The sequence below is a fragment of the Somniosus microcephalus genome, chromosome 30, assembly GCF_052327205.1.
Source record: "Somniosus microcephalus isolate GS21.2 chromosome 30, FLI_Smic_1.0, whole genome shotgun sequence".
Classification (NCBI taxonomy): Eukaryota; Metazoa; Chordata; class Chondrichthyes; order Squaliformes; family Somniosidae; genus Somniosus; species Somniosus microcephalus.
This window is the reverse complement of record NC_141016.1, coordinates 4,587,333-4,609,566: the sequence shown is the minus strand read 5'-3', so window position 1 is coordinate 4,609,566 and position 22,234 is coordinate 4,587,333. Positions and strand designations below refer to the sequence as shown.

At 49.0% G+C, this 22,234-nt stretch overlaps 1 protein-coding gene across 2 annotated transcripts in view; it reads right to left on the bottom strand.

Annotated features, from left to right (window-relative positions):
- Window positions 1-22,234, bottom strand: part of gmcl1 (germ cell-less, spermatogenesis associated) — a 103,844-nt gene that overhangs the window by 15,075 nt on the left and 66,535 nt on the right. For both annotated transcript variants that reach the window (XM_085970904.1, XM_085970903.1), the window contains exons 9-12: window positions 21,903-22,043; window positions 16,951-17,020; window positions 12,797-12,872; window positions 6,695-6,840 (exon numbers count right to left, since the gene is read on the bottom strand). In XM_085970904.1, the coding sequence (XP_085827030.1) occupies window positions 6,695-6,840; window positions 12,797-12,872; window positions 16,951-17,020; window positions 21,903-22,043 (433 nt within the window). The remainder of the gene's footprint in view (window positions 1-6,694; window positions 6,841-12,796; window positions 12,873-16,950; window positions 17,021-21,902; window positions 22,044-22,234) is intronic.

The following is a 22,234-nucleotide window of genomic DNA, read 5'->3' as shown; positions in this document are numbered from 1 at the left end:
TGCTGACTATTTTACAATGCGGTTTCAGTAACGGATCCTTTGCAACATCTCCGGTTGCCCACATTCAGGACGTTTCACAAGTTTAATGCACCGTATTCTATTTTTAGCTGAGAATACTTTGAGACAAATGATCCTGTTCTGAGTACCCATCCACCAGATGCTCTCTCACGCTGCCAATCCACGAGCATTTTTGTTAATGGCCACTTTCCCTCCCTCAAGCCCTCAGTAAACCTCATTAATAGATTTTATTCAAACAGAAGCCACTTCATCTTCCAATTGCCACACAAGTGCCAGGCAATGATTATCTCCAACAAGCGAGCGTCTAACCACCGCCCCCTTGACATTCAACGGGATTACCATCGTCGAATCTGTGGTGTATGTGCCTTTAAGAGCCCCTGTGTACTGTAATGCCGGTAGTGGCCACTCGGGCTATATAAGCCTGTATAGTGTCTTGTATCTTTTAGTTCACCTCCAGACTTTGTTCAGTAAACACCTGTTAAACCAACTCCTGCATTCCGTGTCTCCATTAACACATGGATACAACAGTGGCGACGAATTGGAAACGGACTTACCTGCAATTCGGCAGCACCTCAAGGAGATCGATTCCTCAGACGAAGGTCGAAGAAAAAAAAAGAAAAAACTCTGGTTTCACCAGCTAGCCAGGCTGGTGGCAAGTACTGCAATAATCCTTCCTGGGCGGCGGGCTGGGGCTCGATCGGCTGGCTCTGCAGCGGGGCCGAGCAGCGAAGGCGGAGGCAAACAGAGACGGAGGGTGGAGCACTCGGGAGACGGCCAGCGCTGCAAAGCAGGTCGGTGTTCGGACCAAGCAGAGGGAGGGAAAAGTCCCAGAGAGTCCGGCGGGAACGAGTCTCCAACTATTAAAAATATCTGTATAAATAAAAACCGCGGAGAACAGCGTTGTCAGCAGCGGCAGCGGCGGGAAAGCGCGGGAGGCGCCATTTTTTCTCGGCAGTGAAGAAAGGAAAGCGCAGGAGGCGCCATTTTTTTTTCAGGATGCCTAAGACTGGCAATATTACTGCTTTCGATAGTGATGTAGAGGATTGGACTACATATGTGGAAAGAGTGGAGGTATATTGCACAGCGAATGAAATAGAGGATGATAAAAAGGCATCGGTACTTCTAAATCTAATGGGCGCAAGGACATACGGGCTGTTACGAAACTTAATCACTCCAGCCAAACCGATGGACAAGAATTTTAAAGAGATTGTTGATACCCTACAGGAGCACTTAAACCCAACACCGCTGCTGATAGCGGAACGATTCAAATTCTTCAGGAGGAATCAGCACAAGAATGAAAGTAACGCTGATTACTTCACCGAATTAAGAAAGCTGTCAAAGCACTGCCAATTCGGGGCAGGACTGGCAGATTCTCTTCGAGACAAATTTGTCTGCGGTCTCCTAAGTGAAGGAACACAGAAAGGGCTACTTTCTGAGAAAGATTTAACACTGGACAAGGCTTTCAGTGTGGCTGTATCATACGAAGCAGCAGCAAGAGGAGCTGCAGAGATACAGCAAAAGCCACAGGACTTCGGCACCCATGAAATGACACAGGGTTTCGAGAGATGTTATCGCTGCGGCAGATCCACCCATGACCAGAGGGACTGCTGGTTCCAGGACAAAGCATGCAGGCAATGCGGAAAGATGGGACACATTGCATGTGTATGCCGATCTGGAAACAAAAAATCCACTGACAGAAAAAAAATCAATAAGGAAAAGTACAGAAAGGTACAAATGATGACGGACAGTAGCTCCGAAGACCAGAAGAGGGATAGCGACTCCGGAAACAAGAGACTAAGCTGTCTCAAATTACATAATGTAATTGCCAAAGAAGATTACCAGACCATTTGGGTTACCCTCACGATAGCGGGGTCCCCAGTTAAAATGGAGCTAGATACAGGATCAGCTCTGACCGTCATAAGTCGACGGGATTACGAGCGGCTATTTCCGCATATACCTTTGAAAGACACATCCATTATCTTGAAAACATATACGGGGCAGAAAGTATACCCCAGAGGGAAAATAAGGGTGCCTGTTGTATACAACAGCAAGGAAATACAGAAGTTGTATTTATACGTTCTGCAAGATGGTGGTCCACCGCTGTTGGGACGTGAATGGATCAGGAAGATACGTTTAGACTGGCACTCCATTCAGGCACTAACGGTGACCAGTAAGAAAAAAAATGATGATGACGTCATACCTGAACGATTAAAAGACATCTTGGCCAGCGCCAAAGAAGTGTTTCAACAGGAACTAGGAACCTTGAAAGGCGTCACCGCCTCAATAAAAGTGGAAGATGCGGCAATTCCCAAGTTTTTTAAGGCAAGGCCGGTGCCATACGCAATTCGTCCAGCAGTCGAGGCAGAGCTGGAGAATTTGGAAAAGGCAGGCGTGTTATCCAAGATAGATTGGAGCGAGTGGGAAACACCCATCGTCCCGGTCATGAAGAAAACGTTGAATAATGATAAAGCTGAAGAACAGAGAAAAATTCGCATCTGTGGGGACTTCAAGGTGACTGTAAACCCGGTCCTTCACACGGTACAGTATCCTCTTCCGAGGATAGAAGATATTTTCGCCTCACTATCAGGAGGGAAACGTTTCACCAAAATTGACTTGGCACAGGCATATCTACAGATGGAGGTTGAGGAGGCCTCTAAAAAGTATCTCACGATAAACACACACAAAGGCCTGTACCAGTACAATCGATTGGTTTTCGGAGTAGCATCAGCTCCAGCTATCTGGCAAAGAGCTATGGAGCAAGTCCTGCAAGGGATTCCGAGGACTCAATGCTACCTAGACGACATCCTTGTAACAGGAGAAAACGACAACGAGCACCTTGCCAATTTGGAGCAGGTGCTCACTAGGCTGAGAGAACGGGGCCTACGAGCAAATTGCCACAAGTGCGAATTTTTCCAGAAACAAATATCATATTGTGGCCACATAATTAACGAAGAAGGGTTGCATAAGTCACCTGAAAAAATTGAAGCAGTCATAAAAGCCCCTGCACCTGAAAATGTCTCACAATTAAGGTCGTTCCTGGGATTGATAAATTACTATCATAAATTTTTACCGAACTTGTCAACTGTTCTGCACCCTCTTAACGAACTGCTACAAACGGGAGTAAATTGGAAATGGAGCGAAGACTGTAAACGTGCCTTCCATAAATGCAAAGGCTTGATCACGTCCAAGGAAGTTTTGGCTCATTACAACCCATCACTGCCAATCAGACTGGCGTGCGATGCATCCCCTTACGGCGTAGGAGCGGTATTATCGCATAGATTCCCTGATGGCTCGGAGCGGCCGATAGCTTTTGCGTCACGCTCATTGAACTCAGCTGAGCGTAACTATGCCCAGATCGACAGGGAAGCACTCAGCCTGGTATGGGGAGTGAAGAAATTCAACCATTACCTACACGGACAAAAATTTACCTTGTTGACTGACCATCAACCCCTCATCTCTATATTCAACCCTAAAAAGGGTGTTCCCATTATGACAGCGCAAAGGCTACAGAGGTGGTCCCTTTTTCTAGGGGCACACCAATATGACATAGAATACAAAGGATCAAAACAGCATGGAAATGCTGACGGTTTATCGCGTCTACCGTTGCCAACGGTAGAAGAGGCACCTACAGTTGACCCAGTGGAGATGTTCCACTCAACCATAGTGGAATGTCTACCAGTAACAAATTCTACCATTGAAAAGGAAACGAGAAATGACCCGACTCTCTCACGAGTCTACGATTTAACGGTGAAGGGATGGCCAGCACATGGCGAACCACTGTTGCCAGCATTCTCGCAAAGAAGAGAACAGCTGTCAGTATGCCGAGGAACATTGATGTGTGGATCCAGAGTGGTGATTCCACCCAAACTCCAGGATAAAGTGCTAAAGGAACTTCACGAGGGGCATCTGGGTGGAGTGAAAATGAAGAACCTAGCCAGAGCATTTGTGTGGTGGCCAGGTATCGATGGAGACATCGAAGAAATGACCAAGGGCTGTCTAGGATGCCAGAAGGTCCAAAACGCCCCACCACAAGCCCCTCTACATCCATGGGAGTGGCCCTCATCTCCATGGCAAAGGGTACACATCGACTTTGCTGGTCCATTTATGGACTCAATGTTCTTAATCGCGGTTGATGCACACTCCAAGTGGCCGGAGGTAATAAAGATGTCCTCCACCACCACGGAAAAAACCATCACAGTATTAAGGACCATATTTGCCAGGAATGGGCTGCCTGAACAGATCTGTTCTGACAATGGACCGCAATTTGTGTCCGAAGAATTCAGGAAGTTCTTAAAAAACAATGGGGTTAAGCACTACACGTCCGCCCCATACCATCCCGCCACCAATGGATTGGCTGAAAGGTTTGTCCAGACCTTCAAGGAGGCCATAAAGGCCATGGGTAATGAAGACATAAATCTACAGCATAAGGTAGATAACTTCTTGTTTACATACAGGAATGCAACACATGTGGTTACAAACCAAACTCCCGCCATGATGTTTTTCAATAGAAGACTAAGATGCCAGCTGGATTTCATCAAGCCAAACATCAGAAGGGACGTAGAGAACCGGCAATTTCAAGGCATGAATGAAAGGCCAACTAGAACCTTCCAGATAGGTCAAGTTTTGGCCCGGGACTACCGTACCGAGAAATGGCAGCCTGGAACTATTTGCACACGACTAGGACCGCTGATGTATACCGTGGACATTGGAGAAAGCATAATAAGGCGCCATGCTGACCAGATCATAGAGTCATCCGAAAAGGGACAACCTACACCACAACTCTATACGCCTAATGATGAAGCAGAGATACCCATAGTATCTACCTCCGATCCGGTGATACTGGAACCAGATGAACCCGACACTGGCATTCAAGCCGAATCGACCTTGCCAAAAGAACCTACTACACCACCGAAAACTACTACACCACCGAGGCGTTATCCGGACCGAGTCAGGAAGCCTCCAGAGAGACTGACTTATAATTGATTAACTGCAGCAAATGTGTAGCTTATTGTTCTTGTAAACATGTTAATTAATGATTACTTAAAATGTTATGTACTGGTTGTCTAAAAGGGGAGGAATTGTGGTGTATGTGCCTTTAAGAGCCCCTGTGTACTGTAATGCCGGTAGTGGCCACTCGGGCTATATAAGCCTGTATAGTGTCTTGTATCTTTTAGTTCACCTCCAGACTTTGTTCAGTAAACACCTGTTAAACCAACTCCTGCATTCCGTGTCTCCATTAACACACGGATACAACAGAATCCCCCACCAGCAACATCCTGGGGGGGTCACCATTGACCAGAAACTTAACTGGACCAGCCACATAAATACTGTGGCAACAAGATGCAGTGGGAAAGAGTTAAACTGACATCGCTGGCAGTTTCACTGAATAGTCCATAAAGATGCGGTCAAAGATAGCTGACCTTTGGAGAGATATAAAACAATTAAATGGAGACAGGATGTCCAGCATTTCAACTGCCCGTAAGAACTTTATTACCTAGGTTACATTCCAAGGTATCTTTTAATTAGCATTCAGCAGTTTGAGTGATTGATTGAGGAGGCAGATTATACATGTTTATATTAAGATTCGTAACCAATCCATGAAGGTGCATGTGGGCCAAGATCCAATCAGGAGGCAGGAATGAATTTAACATGAGGTGGCCATGCTTATTGTAATGTATAAAAATGTAGTGTTTGCTGTATCAATTTGGAGAAGTCTGGCTAAGACAGAGCAGACTGTTTCCCCACCGGTGCAATAAAGACAACTTGACTATCGATCTAAAACCTTGTGTCGAGTGTTGGTTTAAAATACTCCACAACAAAGAGCAGGTCAGAGGCTAGGTATTCTGACTCCTCCTGACTCCCCAAAGCCTTTCCACCATCTACAAGGCACAAGTAAGGAGTGTGATGGAATACTCTCCACTTGTCTGGATGAGTGCAGCTCCAACAACACTCAAGAAGCTCGACACCATCCAGGACAAAGCAGCCCGCTTGATTGGCACCCCATCTACCACCTTAAACATTCACTCCCTCCACCACCGGCGCACTGTGGCTGCAGTGTGTACCATCTACAAGATGCACTGCAGCAACTCGCCAAGGCTTCTTCGGCAGCACCTCCCAAACCCGTGACCTCTTCCACCTAGACGGACAAGGGCAGCAGGCGCATGGGAACACCACCACCTCCAAGTTCCCCTCCGAGTTACACACCATCCTGACTTGGAACTATATCGGCCGATTCTTCATCGTCGCTGGGTCAAAATCCTGGAACTCCCTCCCTAACAGCACTGTGGGAGCACCTTCACCACACGGACTGCAGCGGTTCAAGAAGGCGGTTCACCACCAACTTCTCAAGGGCAACTAGGGATGGGCAATAAATGCCGGCCTTGCCAGCGACGCCCACATCCCATGAACGAATAAAAGAAAATGAACATTTTTGAGTGAGTTACTGCGCATGCAAACTGGTTTCACACGGAATTCATTCTCCTCTTCCTCCCCCAAGTTCAATATGATTTAATTTTCCTCTGAATCGCTTCAGATATTTAATATTTCATGCGAAAGGCACGCGCATTTTGTGCTTCCTACGATAACAGACTTGGAGATTAACTGAAGGAGAGAAAGGCCCCAAACACCCGCCACGTGTCCCGAATACAGAAACCGCCACAGTTACCAAAACTCTTACCTAAAGGCGATGTTCCTGCGGGCCAGCAGGCTCACGGCCCCATTGCAGGGCTGGCTCAGGGTGTTCCTCTTGAATATGATAAATCGATTCGTGTATGTGACCAGCAGGTCAAAGCCAAAGCTGAAGCCCGTCCATCGCCAGCAGTACTGGGAAGGGAGAAAATGAACAAGTGGCTCAGTGCGTCTTTATGGTACCGCAGCAAAGAATTTCTTCAACAATCTGACGGTCGGCAAAGAACGAAAAAAAGTAACTCGGGGCGGTTATCGTAATAGGGGCGAGTTTGGAGGAAGGTGTTCTTTCTAAAGCTGACAGGGTAGTGGGTTGTATTAATACAACAACAACATAGCGCCTTTAACGTAGTAAAACGTCCCAAGGCGCTTCACAGGAGTGTTATCAAACAAAATTTGACACCGAGCCACATAAGGAGAAATTAGCGCTGCTCACGATGTGGTCTCCTCTACATTGGGGAGACCAAACGCAGATTCGGTGGCCGCTTTGCGGAACACCTCCGTTCAGTCCGTAAGGGTGACCCCGAGCTTCCGGTCGCCTGTCATTTCAATTCACCGCTCCACTCCCACTCAGACCTCACTGTCCGCGGCCTCTTGCATTGTTCCACGGAAGCTCAACGTAAACTCGAGGAACAGCACCTCATCTTCCAATTAGGCACTTTACAGCCTTCCGGACTCAATATCGAGTTCAACAATTTCAGATCATAACCTCGGCCCCTATTACATTTTTATATTTTTATCCACACTTTTGGTTTGTGCCTTTTCCTTTTTCCTCTCTCTCCCACACGGCAGCTGTCTCTCACTCTGCCAGCGCATTTCACACTTCATCTGGAGCCATTGTCTGTTTCTTTACCTGTCCTATTACCATCTCGTCTCGCCTTGAGTATCTCTTAATGTCTCTTCTTTCACCCCCTCCCCCATTTCCCAGCCCCCAAACTGCCTTTTGTTTCATTTCCTGCCTTTTCTCTCAGTCCTGATGAAGGGTTTCGACCCGAAACGTTGACTCTATTTCTCTCTCCACGGATATTGCCTGGCCTGCTGAGTTTTTCCAGCATTTTCTGTTGTTATTAAGGAGAAATTAGGACAGGGTCAAACAGGTAGGTTTTAAGGAGCGTCTTAAAGGAGGAAAGAGAGGTAGAGGGGCGGAGAGGTTTAGGGAGGGAATTTCAGAGCTTAGGGTCCAGGCAGCTGAAGGCACGGCCGCCAGTGGTGGAGCGATTATAAACAGGGATGCACAAGAGGCCAGATTTAGAGGAGCGCAGATATCTCGGGGGGGTTGTGGGGGCTGGAGGAGATTACAGAGATAGGGAGGGGCGAGGCCATGGAGGGATTTGAAAAGAACGATGATAATTTTAAAATCGAACCATTCAGAATAAATCAAAGGACACTATTTTGACACTGTACAGTTCACTGATCAGACCACATCTGGAGTACGATGCCCAGTTTTGTCCCCCCCTACATGGTGGGTGATATAGTGGCACTGGAAAAGATCCAGAGGAGAGCTACAAGAATGATTCCTAACTTAAGGAACCTCAGCTACTCGGATAGGCTCAAGGACCTTGTTCTAAGTACTTTGGAGCAGCGTAGACTTAGAGGTGACCTGAGAGAGGTCCATAAAATAATGAAAGGGCTGGATCGTGTCCCTGTTGATGGATTATTCCAGTTTAACAGATTGGGGAGGACCAGGAAACATGAGTTTAAACTGTGTAAGAGTGGGAATAGACTGGACTTTGGGCGGTTCTACTTTTCCCAGCGAGCAGTGGGCCACTGGAATATATTGCTGAGGTGGGATGGAGGGAAGAGTGTCTAGTCACGATGCTCAACATAATTCCTGCCCCTCAATTTCATATGTTTGCATGTTGTGATAGTTTGTAACACTCTCTCGTGCTTGTGGCTAGACCTGCGGGTTCCCCGAGTGAAGCGAGTTCCAATTATGAACCACAACCTGCGTCTTTATTCTTAGTGCATGAGTTAGCGGAGTCCGGGTTTAATAATTCACCCGGAATTGTGGTAAATCGCTTACCAGAGAATACATGGGGCACCCAGCAATGTTCCCGTTCATTTTTTTTTGGGTGCGCGGTCCATTCAAAATACCGCGCCTGCGGGCTTTTTCCCATTTACAAGTCGATCAGCCGGCTGCGCGGAAACTACAGAGCGCTGCGTGGCTGCGTGAAAGTGAATAATTATACCCACCCCATTCCCCTGTCACTTCAGAAGGCTCAAAATAACACACCCTCAGGCCGGCTGAGAGCAGGCTCAGTTATAGGTGAATGAAAACATTACAGAACTAAAAAGAGTGGTGCACTGCGATAAACAGACCCGCACACTCTGCCTAAACTGGTCTGGCTGATTGTCCAGAATCTTTGCAAAAGAGAACTGAAGGTCGCCAGAGGCTCTCTGGGTTATAAGGATGTCCTTTCTTTAGTGCCGGAACTGACCCTATAAAGATCTGCCCCTAACAAATACACATCACAACAAACCATGGCTTCCTCTTTTCAGCGGTGTTCAAACCTCCCCGGTGAGACTAGTTCTCAATACTGCAAGAAATTAATAGTCTGAGACAGCTCCAGCCAAGGGAAATTTATGAGTGGCAATGCGGAGGGACACCATCGACACAAACAATGGGTTGTACTTGTGCAACCGGATATGAATTTAATAAAACAAAGAGCACACAGTTTGGGGCAACATTTCCCTTTGAATATGATGATGAGGCTTGTATTGGTCACCCGTAGGTGAGGTCTGCTACGGAGCAAAGAGACTGACGGTTGTGTTAAAATAACACAGCCAGGAGTTTTTCCGAACTTGTTAGTGGGCTTTGTTAAAAATAGCTTTCAGGGGAAATTAAACCTGGCTATGAATGGCATGCAGGGCTGGGATTTGAACTTGTCTTTCCAACTGGGAGCTGGGGCTGGAAAATTGCAGCTGGCAGCTAGCCGGACTTTCCAGCTTTGGTGAGGTTTAAAAATAAAATGTAAACCTCAGCAGCTTATAAATAACATCAGGGCATTGCTCTCTGAAACCCTTTGTCTATCTCACTATTATCCCATTATCGGCCGTGTCTCAGTGGGTCGCGCTCTCGCCTCTGAGTCAGAAGGTTCGAGTCCCACTCCAGAGACTCGAGCACATAAAGCTAGGCTGACACTGCAGTGCAGTGCTGAGGGAGTGCTGCACTGTCGGAGGAGCCGTCTTTCGGATGAGACGTTAAACCGAGGCCCCGTCTGCTCCCTCAGGTAGCCACTATTTCGAAGAAGAGCAGGGGAGTTCTCCCCGGTGTCCTGGCCAATATTTATCCCTCAATCAACATTGCTGTTTGTGGGAGCTTGCTTCCAGGGACTCGAGCACCTAATCTAGACTGACACTTCAGCGCAGTACCGACGGAGTGCTGCACTGTCGGAAGTGCCATTTCTGTTATGAGACAGTGAATCGAGGCCCCGTCTCCAGGTACAGGGGGATGTGAAGCTTTCCAATGCACTTTTTCTTTTGGCTAAAGAGCAGGCAGTTCTCCCAATATCCTCACCCAACACTTAACAGCTGTTCGTGGGATCTTGCTGTGTGCAAGTTGGCTGCTGCGCTTTTGCCTACGAAACAACAGCAACTACACTTCAAAAGTCATTGGAATCATAGAACGATACAACAAAGAAAGCCATTCGGCCCATCGTGCCTGTACTGGCTCTTTGATCGAGCCACTTCCCCCAGAGCCCTGCAAACGTTCCCCCTTCAAGTATCTATCCAATTCCCTTTTGAAAGTTACTATTGAATCTGCTTCCACCGCCCTTTCAGGCAGCGCATTCCAGATCACAACAACTCGCTGTGGAAAAACATTTCTCCTAATCTCCCCTCTGGTTCTTTTGCCAATCACCTTCAATCTGTGTCCTCTGGTTACCGACCCTTCTGCCACTGGAAACAGTTTCTCCTTATTTACTCCATCAAAACCCTTCATGATTTTGAACGCCTCTATCAAATCTCCTCTTAACCTTCTCTGCTTTAAGGAGAACAATCCCAGTTTCTCCAGTCTCTAGTCTTTCCACGAAACTGATGTCTTTCAGCCCTAGTACCGTTCTGGTAAATCTCCTCTGCGCCCTCTCTAAGGCCTTGACATCCTTCCTAAAGTGTGGTGCCCAGGATTGGACACAATACTCCAGCTGGGGCCGACCCAGTGTTTTATAAAGGGTTTAGCATAACTTTTGTACTCTATGCCTCGATTAATAAAGCCGAGGAGCCCGTGTGCTTTTTAACAGCCTTCAGAGATTTGTGTACATACACCGCAGATCTCTCTGTTCCTGCACCCCCTTTAAAATGGTACCTTTTAGTTTATATTGCCTCTCCTCATTCTTCCTACCAAAATGAATCACTAAACACTGCTCTGTGTTGAATTTCATCTGCCACATGTCTGCCCATTTCACCAGTCTGTCTGTGTCCTCCTGAAGTCTGTTACTACTCTCCTCACTGTTTACTACATTTCCCAGTTTCGTGTCATCTGCAAACTTTGAAATTATGCCCTGCACACCCAAGTCCAGGTCATTAATATCTATCAGCGAGAGCAGTGGTCCCAACACCGACCCCTGGGGAACACCACTGTACACCTCCCTCCAGTCTGAAAAACAACCGTTCACCGTCACTCTCTGCTTTCCGTCCCTTGGCCATTTACGTATCCACACAGCCACTGCCCCTTTAATCCCATAGGATTCAATTTTGCTAACAAGTCTATCATGTGGCACTTTATCAAATGTCAAACAACATCAGCCGCACTACCCTCATCAAAACTCTCTGTTACTTCATCAAAGATCAAGTCAGTCAAACACGGTCTGCCTGTAATAAATCCGTGCTGGCTGTCATTTATTAATTCAATGGCTGTGAGTGCTTTGGACATGAAAGGCCCTATATTAGTGTAAATTTTATCTTCCTTACATAAAACAGGTTAGGAGTATGGATCTACTTGATCAGCTTCACACAGTTGAAAATAGTCAGATCATCAAAATAAAGAAGGCAATAATCTGTCAGTTGCAGTACCACGTTTTGCCACAAAAGAAATTTGGTGAGCTAAGATTGCAGAACCCTTAAGAACATAAGAATTAGGAGCAGGAGTCGGCCAGATGGCCCCTCGAGCCTGCTCCGCCATTCAATAAGATCATGGCTGGTCTTCAACCTCAACTCCACTTTCCTGCCTGATCTCCATATCCCTTGATTCCCCGAGAGTCCAAAGCTCTATCGCTCTCAGCCTTGAATATACTCAATGACTGAGCCTCCACAGCCCTCTGGGGCAGAGAATTCCAAAGATTCACCACCCTCTGAGTGAAGAAATTCCTCCTCATCTCAGTCTTAAATGGCCGACCCCTTATCCTGAGACTATGCCCCCTAGTTCGAGACTCTCCAGCCAGGGGAAACAACCTCTCAGCATCTACCCTGTCAATCCCCTTCAGAATCTTACGGGGGGAAAGTTTGGTTGCTTTGCGCCTCCCGTTAGAGCCCCAAAGGGGGCGCGACTCAATTTTTCGCCCTATATGTTTCAATGAGATCACCTCTCATTCTTCTAAACTCCAGAGAGTATCGGCCCATTCTACACAGGGCGGCACCTGCACAAATTATAAGATTTTAACACTGCATTTAAAAAGGAATTCTCCGCAGATCCTTTTGACCCCTCCCTCCCTTCAAAAAATAAAACACCCTGGTATGTATAAATGCAAAGGAGTTTATACGTGAGCAAAACCAGAGGCCATCAATAGAAGATAGTCACCAAGAAATCCAACTGGGAATTCAGGAGAAACTTCTTTACCCAGAGAGTGGTGAGAATGTGGAACTCGCTCCCACAGGGAGTGGTTGAAGCGAATAGTATAAATGCATTAAGGGGAGGCTGGACAAACATATGAGGGAGAAGGGAATAGAGGCTTTTGCTGATAGATTTAGATGAGGAAAGACGGGAGGAGGCTCGAGTGGAGCATAAACGCCGGCATGGACTGGTGGGGCCGAATGGCCTGTTTCTGTGCCATATAGCCTGTGTAATCCTGTGTACTTAGAAATGTGTTGGTAGCAGCCGAAAATTGTTTGCAAGTCTGGTTATAAAGTGTTTCTCTTTTCCTTCTACCACTGTACTTACATCGCCGTCTTTTGCCAGTTTTCTTCCACATCGCATGCTGTGCATTTCAAACTCTTCCTTGTTGATTTCCTTTGGCCTAGAAAGACAGAATTACACTCCATTTAAATCCAGTTCAACTTGCTAAACATTCGTCCAAACAGTTAAGCACAAAAATCCAGGCTGACACTCCCAGTGCAGTGCTGAGGGAGCGCCGCATTGTCGGAGGGGCAGTACTGAGGGAGCGCCGCACTGTCGGAGGGGCAGTGCTGAGGGAGCGCCGCATTGTCGGAGGGGCAGTACTGAGGGAGTGCCGCACTGTCGGAGGGGCAGTACTGAGGGAGTGCCGCACTGTCGGAGGGGCAGTACTGAGGGAGCGCCGCACTGTCGGAGGGGCAGTACTGAGGGAGCGCCGCACTGTCGGAGGGGCAGTACTGAGGGAGCGCCGCACTGTCGGAGAGGCAGTACTGAGGGAGCGCCGCACTGTCGGAGGGGCAGTACTGAGGGAGCGCCGCACTGTCGGAGGGGCAGTACTGAGGGAGAGCCGCACTGTCGGAGGGGCAGTACTGAGGGAGCGCCGCACTGTCGGAGGGGCAGTACTGAGGGAGCGCCGCACTGTCGGAGGGGCAGTACTGAGGGAGCGCCGCACTGTCGGAGGGGCAGTACTGAGGGAGCGCCGCACTGTCGGAGGGGCAGTACTGAGGGAGCGCCGCACTGTCGGAGGGGCAGTACTGAGGGAGCGCCGCACTGTCGGAGGGGCAGTACTGAGGGAGCGCCGCACTGTCGGAGGGGCAGTACTGAGGGAGCGCCGCACTGTCGGAGGGGCAGTACTGAGGGAGCGCCGCACTGTCGGAGGGGCAGTATTGCGGGAGCGCCGCACTGTCGGAGGGGCAGTACTGAGGGAGCGCCGCACTGTCGGAGGGGCAGTATTGCGGGAGCGCCGCACTGTCGGAGGGGCAGTACTGAGGGAGCGCCGCACTGTCGGAGGGGCAGTACTGAGGGAGCTCTGCACTGTCGGAGGGGCAGTACTGAGGGAGCGCCGCACTGTCGGAGGGGCAGTACTGAGGGAGCGCCGCACTGTCGGAGGGGCAGTACTGAGGGAGCGCCGCACTGTCGGAGGGGCAGTACTGAGGGAGCGCCGCACTGTCGGAGGGGCAGTACTGAGGGAGCGCCGCACTGTCGGAGGGGCAGTATTGAGGGAGCGCCGCACTGTCGGAGGGGCAGTACTGAGGGAGCTCTGCACTGTCGGAGGGGCAGTACTGAGGGAGCGCTGCACTGTCGGAGGGGCAGTACCGAGGGAGCGCCGCACTGTCGGAGGGGCCCTACTGAGGGAGTGCTGTACTGTCGGAGGGGCAGTACTGAGGGTGCGCTGCACTGTCGGAGGGGCCCTACTGAGGGGTGCTGCACTGTCGGAGGGGCAGTACTGAGGGAGCGCCGCACTGTTGGAGCGGCAGTACTGAGGGAGCGCCGCACTGTTGGAGCGGCAGTACTGAGGGAGCGCCGCACTGTTGGAGCGGCAGTACTGAGGGAGCGCTGCACTGTTGGAGCGGCAGTACTGAGGGAGCGCCGCACTGTTGGAGCGGCAGTTCGGAGGGAGCTCTGCACTGTCAGAGGGGCAGTACTGAGGGGGTGCTGCACTGTCGGAGGTGCTGTCTTTCGGATGAAACGTTAAACCGAGGCCCCATCTGTCCTCTCAGGTGGATATAAAAGATCCCATGGCCACTATTTCGTAGAAGAGCAGGAGAGTTCTCCCCGGTGTCCAGGGCCAATATTTATCCCTCAATCAACATCACTAAAAAACAGATGATCTGGTCATTATCACATTGCTGTTTGTGGGAGCTTGCTGTGTGCAAATTGGCTGCTGCATTTCCTAAATTACGACAGTGACTCCATTTCAAAAGTACTTCATTGACTGTAAAGTGCTTCGGGACGTTCGGTGGTCGTGAAAGGCACTATAGAAATGCAAGTCTTTTCTTTATTACACAGTATCAGTATTAAGCAGCCAAAGAATTGGGCATCGACAGGGTTACAATGCACACAGAGTCACTCTCTTTTAGATTGTGTGCCATTAAATTACAGTTTCTGGGCCAGTTCAGACCTAACACTCCTGCTCTTCCATTAATCTGTCATCTGCGGTAAAAACCTAGCACTTCTTATGGGGATCAGATTAGGTGGAACTTGGTGATGCTTGAGGGTTCACGTGAGCGCGGTGTGACATTTTGAAAGGCAATTGCTTAATCATGTGAAGGCAGTGGCACTGCTGGTGCGAGCAGCTGGACAAGCAGTCGGACTCCGACAAATCATCGCAGCACCCGGGAAAAAAAAAAACACACGTTTACACTATCCAGGGACCCTGTTTGGTTTGTGTGTGTGTGCCTGGGTGTGCGGTGTGTAGGTGCATGCAGGTATAGATGTGGGCGTGTTCATGTGTGTGCAGGTGCGGTGTGTGGAGGTATGTGTCTGTGTCTACGTGGTGTGTGTGTGTGTGTGTGTGTGTGTGTGTGTGTGTATGGATGCACCTAGTGTATGTTGGTACAGATGTGTGTGTGTGCGCGCGCGTATGCAGTGCATGGACAGACTTGGTATGTATGTCTACATGCAGGTGTGGGGTGTGCGTGTGTATGGATGCACCTAGTGTATGTTGGTACAGATGTAGGTGTGTGTGCGCGCGCGTGCAGGTGTGGTGTGTGTGTAGATGCGTGCAGTTTATCCACAGACTCAGTGTGTAGGTGTACAGGTGGTGTGTGCACACGTGCAGGTGTGTGTCTGTGGTGTGAGTGCGTTTTGGGTCTAGCTACTCAATGCAGTCGAATGCCGTGCTGGCACTTAGGGGGTGATTTTCCCAGTCCTGAGGAGGCGGGTATGGAGGCGGGACTGCCGGGAAAATGGCAGAATCTGGGAGCGGGTACCCATCCCGCCCCCAACCCGCCTCCGTGCCATCTTTCCAGGTGGCGGGTACTCAACCCGCGCCGGATCCCGTCTCCTCGAGGCAGGAAGGGGATTAGTGCCAATTAGTAGGTAGGTAGTTAACAGGCAGTTTTTTGGTGAATCCCTATTTTGAGCCCGAAAGTGTGGGCTTCCCGACGGCTCCGAACCTCACCAGGGTCAGCGAGGCGGGCCGTGGGTCTGCGGGGCCGAAATGTCCGGAGTGCAGGTGAGTGATGAGTGTAAGTGTGGAGAGGTAAGTGCGTGAGGTGAGTCTAAAGTGTTTTAATAAGATTACTTACCTTTGCTTCTTCCTCCAGGCTTCACCCCTTTAGGCTGCGGAGCTGCCTCATCTCACCGGCGGAGACGACAGAATGGCTGCTGCATTCTCCGATACAGCAGCCATCTGATTTCTGCTCAGGAGAGGTTTGGTGAGCCTTGAATACAAGGACTCACCAAAGAACAGAGAATGTCAGTGTTTGACAGCTTCACAAAGCTGATAAAAACGATGACATTTCATCTGTCAAAATTTTTTAGACAGATGAAACGTCACACGCTGACGTTCTCTGTAATCGGCTTCCCCTTAATTGGCCTGCTGAGCCCGCTGGGCGGGCTTAACAAGGTCAATCAAGGGAAAATAGCGTGGGTTGGCCGGAAGTCGATGGAGGCGGGACTAAAACCCGACAAGCAGCAGTCCTGCCTCCATCGCGCCCCATTGATAAAATCACCCCCTTAGTGTCTCTCGGCTTATAAATGAAGATTGGGTGTTTGAGCGAGGTATCGGTTAGCTGCCAATATCAGGCCGCCCTGGTTGCCAGAAAGGCAAGGTGGAGCGTGTGTGGTGGGAGGCGGGGGGTTGCGGTGGTCGCGATCGCAGCGGCCCACATTATTATTGCGGAAGCCCAGGAGTATTCCTGCTCCTCCGGGCCCCACAAAAATGACTTGAAGACTTACATTTGCTGGGTCTCTTCGGCTCCAGCACCTGTGGGACTGATCGGAGCCATCACGGCGCAGGCTCCGACCAGTTCCAACCTAAGCTTTGGACGCCAGGCTTTCAAGATGGAGGCAGCAGCAGCGTCGTGCGGGTTAACCGGAGAGGCTGCCGACCCCATTCTGAGCGCGTTACCGCCTCAATAAAGCCAGGCTAAGCAAGTGAAAAATCCACGCCATCAGAGCCGTCATCACAAAGCTCGGGTTTTAAAAACTAACCTGCAGTGATATTTCTCACAAAGAAATGAAGTCAGGGCACCTACCCCAGGTCATTGTCCTGCTCGGTCCTCAGCATAGCAAACCACTGCTGCTTGTACACGGCGGAAAGCCAGCCTGGGAAACAGAGCTCACCGTTAGACTGATGCGCAGACTTCCCAGCTCTCTGGGAGTGACAAAAGATGAAACTGTGGAGCAACGAGTGTCGCACACGAGTTCACAAGACCTCTTTGGCAGCTTTTTAAAATCGACTCTTGCTCTGCTGCGACTTAACACTTGACAGCTCATCAGAGAAGGTCATTCCCACTCCTCTCTCTGCCGGTTTAACACCGTGTAAAACTGCATTATCAATTTTAACATTTAAAAAAATCAGTTTAAGTTGGGAACAATACGCAAAGTGAGAATGTTCTTTATTTTCCCCGGGGAAGCGCCTCAGTTTGGGGTGCGACCTGTATGTGCCTCACGGCAGCTGCTCCTAAAGTGGCAAGAGTGGGAATTTTTTTGAAGCGCCCAAAAATAAATGCCGTGCCTACAATTCCCTTCGGTCACGGGCTGCAGCTTTGCTGGCGCTGCCGAATGCACGCAGGCTGCCAGGGCTGCTGGTACAGGATGTACTGTGGCTCCTAAAAAATGATACCAACTCTCAACCCCAATTTTAAACCAGTTCCATTCGGCTAATCAAAACTCAAGTCTTTCTGGGGCCAATTTCTAATGGCATCTCACCAAGTCACCCCATGCATGTTCACGATGGTGATTGTGAATGTCTAGTAATGAGCAGCTCACGTGTCACAAGAAGCTGCATTAAAAAAAACCTTTATTACAGCCTCCCATGAAAGTTGATTCACATTTAAACTGAACTGAACTGAGATACTATTTATATTCCATTCAAACACATAGGAACAGGAGGAGTCCATTCAGCCCCTCGAGCCTGCTCCGCCATTCAATGAGATCATGGCTGATCTGTGACCTAACTCCATATACCCGCCTTTGCCCCATATCACTTAATACCTTTGGTTAACGAAAATCTATCAATCTCAGATTTAAAATTAACAATTGACCTAGCACCAATTGCCATTTGTGGAAGAGAGTTCCAAACTTCTACCACCCTTTGTGTGTAGAAGTGTTTCCTAACTTCACTCCTGAAAGGTCTGGCTCTAATTTTTAGACTCTGCCCCTAGTCCTAGACTCCCCAACTAGCGGAAATAGTTTGTCTCTATCTACCCTATCTGTTCCCCTTAATATCTTGAAAACTTCGATCAGATCACCCCTAAATTCTAGGGAATACAACCCTAGTTTGTGTAATCTCTCCTCGTAACTTAACCCTTGGGGAAAGATATTGGCCTAAAAATTCGGTTGCTTTGTGCCTCCCATTAGCACCCTAAGAGGGCACAAAGCAACTAGCGCCTGGGCGTGGCTCCGCCAGCGCTTCCCGCGAAATTCAGCGGGAGGTTAGCGGCGGTGGTAACCGTTATCGCCGTGTGCAGCGCCCCCGCTTGCGCCCCGGCCGCGATCTTCGGTAGTGCCCCCTGACTTACCGCCAGCCATTTTTGTTGCTGGCCGCCTGCCAGCACCTACATCCCTCTGCCGTCCCCGACCTCCTCTGCAGCCCCCCCACTAAGTGCCGGCTGCGCTCCGTGAGCCCGGCACTTCTCTCGCGTGCCGGGCTCTTTTGCCGGCACTCCAATCCCTGGTGGCCCAGCTGGGCCCCGGGTCACGCTGCGCAAGGCCCCGCCCCTTTAAGAAGAGGACGTGCCACAGCGCCACCGCGATATCCACTCGCAGCGCCCCAAGAGGGAGGCGGGGCGCTTCCAGTAGAATCCCGCTTCCCTCTTGGGCGCTACCGGTGAATTGCGGCCGCGGGGGCACTAATTTTTTTCAGGGCGCTGCGTAGTGCCCCAAAGGGGGTGCGACTCAACTTTTCCCCCATTGGCTGCAAAGTGCTTTGGGACGTCCTGAGTTCATGAAAGGTGCGATAGAAATGCACGTTCTTTATTTATAGTTGAATCCCTCCATGGCCTCACCCATCCCTATTTCTGCAACCTCCTCAAGCTCTACAAACGCCCCTGCCGCCCCCAAACTCTTTGCTCCTGATTCTGGCCTCTTGTGCGCCTTGCCTTAACCCCAGCCATGCCATCAGCTGCCTCGCCCCCACGCTCTAGAATTCCTTCCCTTGTCCCCTCCACCTCACCCTCTTCATTGAAGACGCTCCTTAAAGCCCAGCTCTCTGACCAAGCCTTTGGTCACCCTCTGCCCAATATCTTGTTTCTTTGGCTCGGTGTCCTATTTTATGGGCCATTTTCTTTTGCGTTAAAGGCGTTATATAAATGCTAGTTGATGTGGTAGTATGTTGCTGTTCAAAACATAGAAACATAGAAGATAGGAGCAGGAGTAGGCCATTCGGCCTCTCGAGCCTGCTCCGCCATTCAATGAGATCATGGCTGATCATCCAAATTCAGTACCCTGTCCCTGCCTTCTCCCCATATCCTGTGATCCCTTTAGCCTTAAGAACTATATCTAACTCCTTCTTGAATATATTTAATGAATTGGCCTCTACTGCCTTCTGTGGTAGAGAATTCCACAGGTTCACCACTCTCTGGGTGAAGAAATTCCTCCTCATCTCTGTCCTAAATGGCTTACCCCTTATCCTTAGACTGTGACCCCTGGTTCTGGACTCCCCCGCCATCGGGAACATCCTTCCTGCATCTAGTCTGTCTAGTCCTGTTAGAATTTTATAAGTTTCAATGAGATTCCCTCTCATTCTTCTAAACTCTAGCAAATACAAGCCTAATCGACCCAATCTCTCTTCATACGTCATTCCTACCATCCCAGGTATCAGTCTACAGACACATACAGAATACAACAGGTAGAATAAGTTACCAGAGGGCCGAAATCATGTGGTATGACATTGGTAACAAATGAAATTCCCTTGTCGCTATTTAAACGAAGGCGGCAGTTTATTTTAGATGGGTTAAGGCCTTTATTAAAGAGAGGCGCGTTTCGTAGGAACGTGTTAAACCGTTTGCCAATAATATTTCTCAGTGGGATTTCAGCCAACAGTGTAATTTATTGACCACCTTCAAGGATCGCATCTTTCCCGAGCTGAAAGCTCCCCAAGGGCAGGTGACACGCTGACCTTCAAAAGACACTGGCTGGGTCAACAAGCAAGTGCCGAAAATCACTGAAGCACGCAGCCCTCTTAAGTATAAATTTAAAAATCCCCTCAGCTATTCACAAGCCACACAATGGAACATTGAGTGCTCTCGCTGGATCGTGCAAGCTATTATGCCAATCCGACGAGAAGTAAAATGAACTCAGCCACTTTCACTAACCCCGATCGCTAACAATCATTTCCTTTTCACAAAATAGGATAAAAATATACGAGCAGCTTGCAGTTCCATTCCCACATGGGCTCCAAATCAATTGATGGGAGATTGAGGGACCAGTTCTTCTCTCTTATCCTGTAAGTCCCAGTAGGATATTCTTTAGCATCATGGGGTATGGGGAGAGAGCGGGAATATGGTATTGAGATGGAGGATCAGCCATGATCATATTGAATGGCGGAGCAGGCTCGAAGGGCCGAATGGCCGACTCCTGCTCCTATTTTTCTATGTTTCTATTGTTCTTCTACTGCATTTGGATACCTCGGCTCGCATCATCAGCTGCTCTCTGGCACACACACGTTATTAATGACCTTGCTGGCTCTGGCTCCATGGGTGTCCATCAGCCTCCAGTACCTCGGCCAAGTACCATCCTTCCTGCACAACGGGTGTCAGTCTGCTATCGGGGCCATGGGGAGGCGTTACAGCCATGTCCCACTTTGCCCTCAACCCAACCTCCATGCAATTCCAGCAGGGTTTTCTGGAAACCAATCGGATGTGGGGATTTCGGGACAATTTTCCATTCCCTGGCGGGCGGTGGGGAGCGGGGGGGGTAGACACAGGCAAACCCGGCTACCAAGAGAGGACAGGATATGCTCTCACTGCAGTCAGGGAGTGGTGGAGACAGAGATGCACTTCCTCACAGCTTGTAGAAAATATCAGGGCACAAGGGAGAATTTCTACCCAAAATTCACAAAAATATGCCAAGAATTCAAAAATTTGAACGATGACCAAAAACTCCCATACCTACTAGGGGAAGAGAGAAATTGCGTAACCTTAGCGGCACACTATGTTACAGCTTGCCATAAACAGAGGGACAACCACTAAAGATAAGAAAAGAGTATATATAAATTATATGAAAGTATATTTATACACTCAGGGATATATCTGTTTATACACTGTATGGATAGATCTGTTTTTTTTTGTGAACAAACATGAATGTTTTCCGATGCTTTGGCAACATAAGATGTAACTTGTCATGCCAATAAAGCGATTTGAATTGAATTGAATTGAATACTGACGGCAATTATAGCTGCCCCAACTGAGATCAGTTAATATAGCGCAGACTGAGGGCCAGGATGGAGGACGCTGCTGGTCAGGACGCTCCTGGTCTGTATGGCTGAACTGGTTGAGCCATCAGTGAGTCTTACTGGGTAATAATTTACGGAGTGAGTATTGACACCACTGTATCTGCCAATGAGTTGGTGGAGGGGTGGGATTTACAGCAACAGAGTCTATTTAATCAGCAAACAGAGTCTATTTAAGCTGCATTAATCTGCAGTCTATTTAAGCTGCAAACAGAGTCTATTTAAAAAGAGCCTCCACAAACTACAGCAAACAGAACTCATGACCGAAACTACAGTAAAGTCTCCCGATAAAAGCAGGATTATTTCTCCAGCAAAATGCAGTGAGTGGAGGGTAGTTACACAATACAAATGATGTGCGTAAAGTCAGTCCCAGTCACGTACAGCAGTGCGGTCTCCAGGCGTGATTGGCGGGGGGAATTACCCAATCATCTCCATTCTGACCGGGACTCGTGGTGTCACCGTATGCAGCCAATGATTTCAAGAGAATCCGACTGAAGGTGCTGTGTGATCCAGAGCAACCGAGAGCTCACTCACCTGAAGAGATAATCATGTCCCGCTCGATGATCTTAGCCGACGTCAGGTCATTGATGACGTACTGCAGCCGGATGTGACTGAAGACTACAGCAAACTTCTGTCCTTGTTCTGTGTCCAGGAAGCTGCTGCAGCTGCTGGTTTCTGTATGAAAGAAGCAACAAAGCTATAAACTGGTCTGGGCCTGCACTGCTGCACCGGATTCAACCAACGCCATTACTATTTGGATGAGAGTCGTCTTATACTTAACACTGTTGGATTAGCAAACAGATATCTTAAGAACATAAACCTAGAGATTACCCTGTGCAATATTACCATACAGAGGCTTGGTGCAT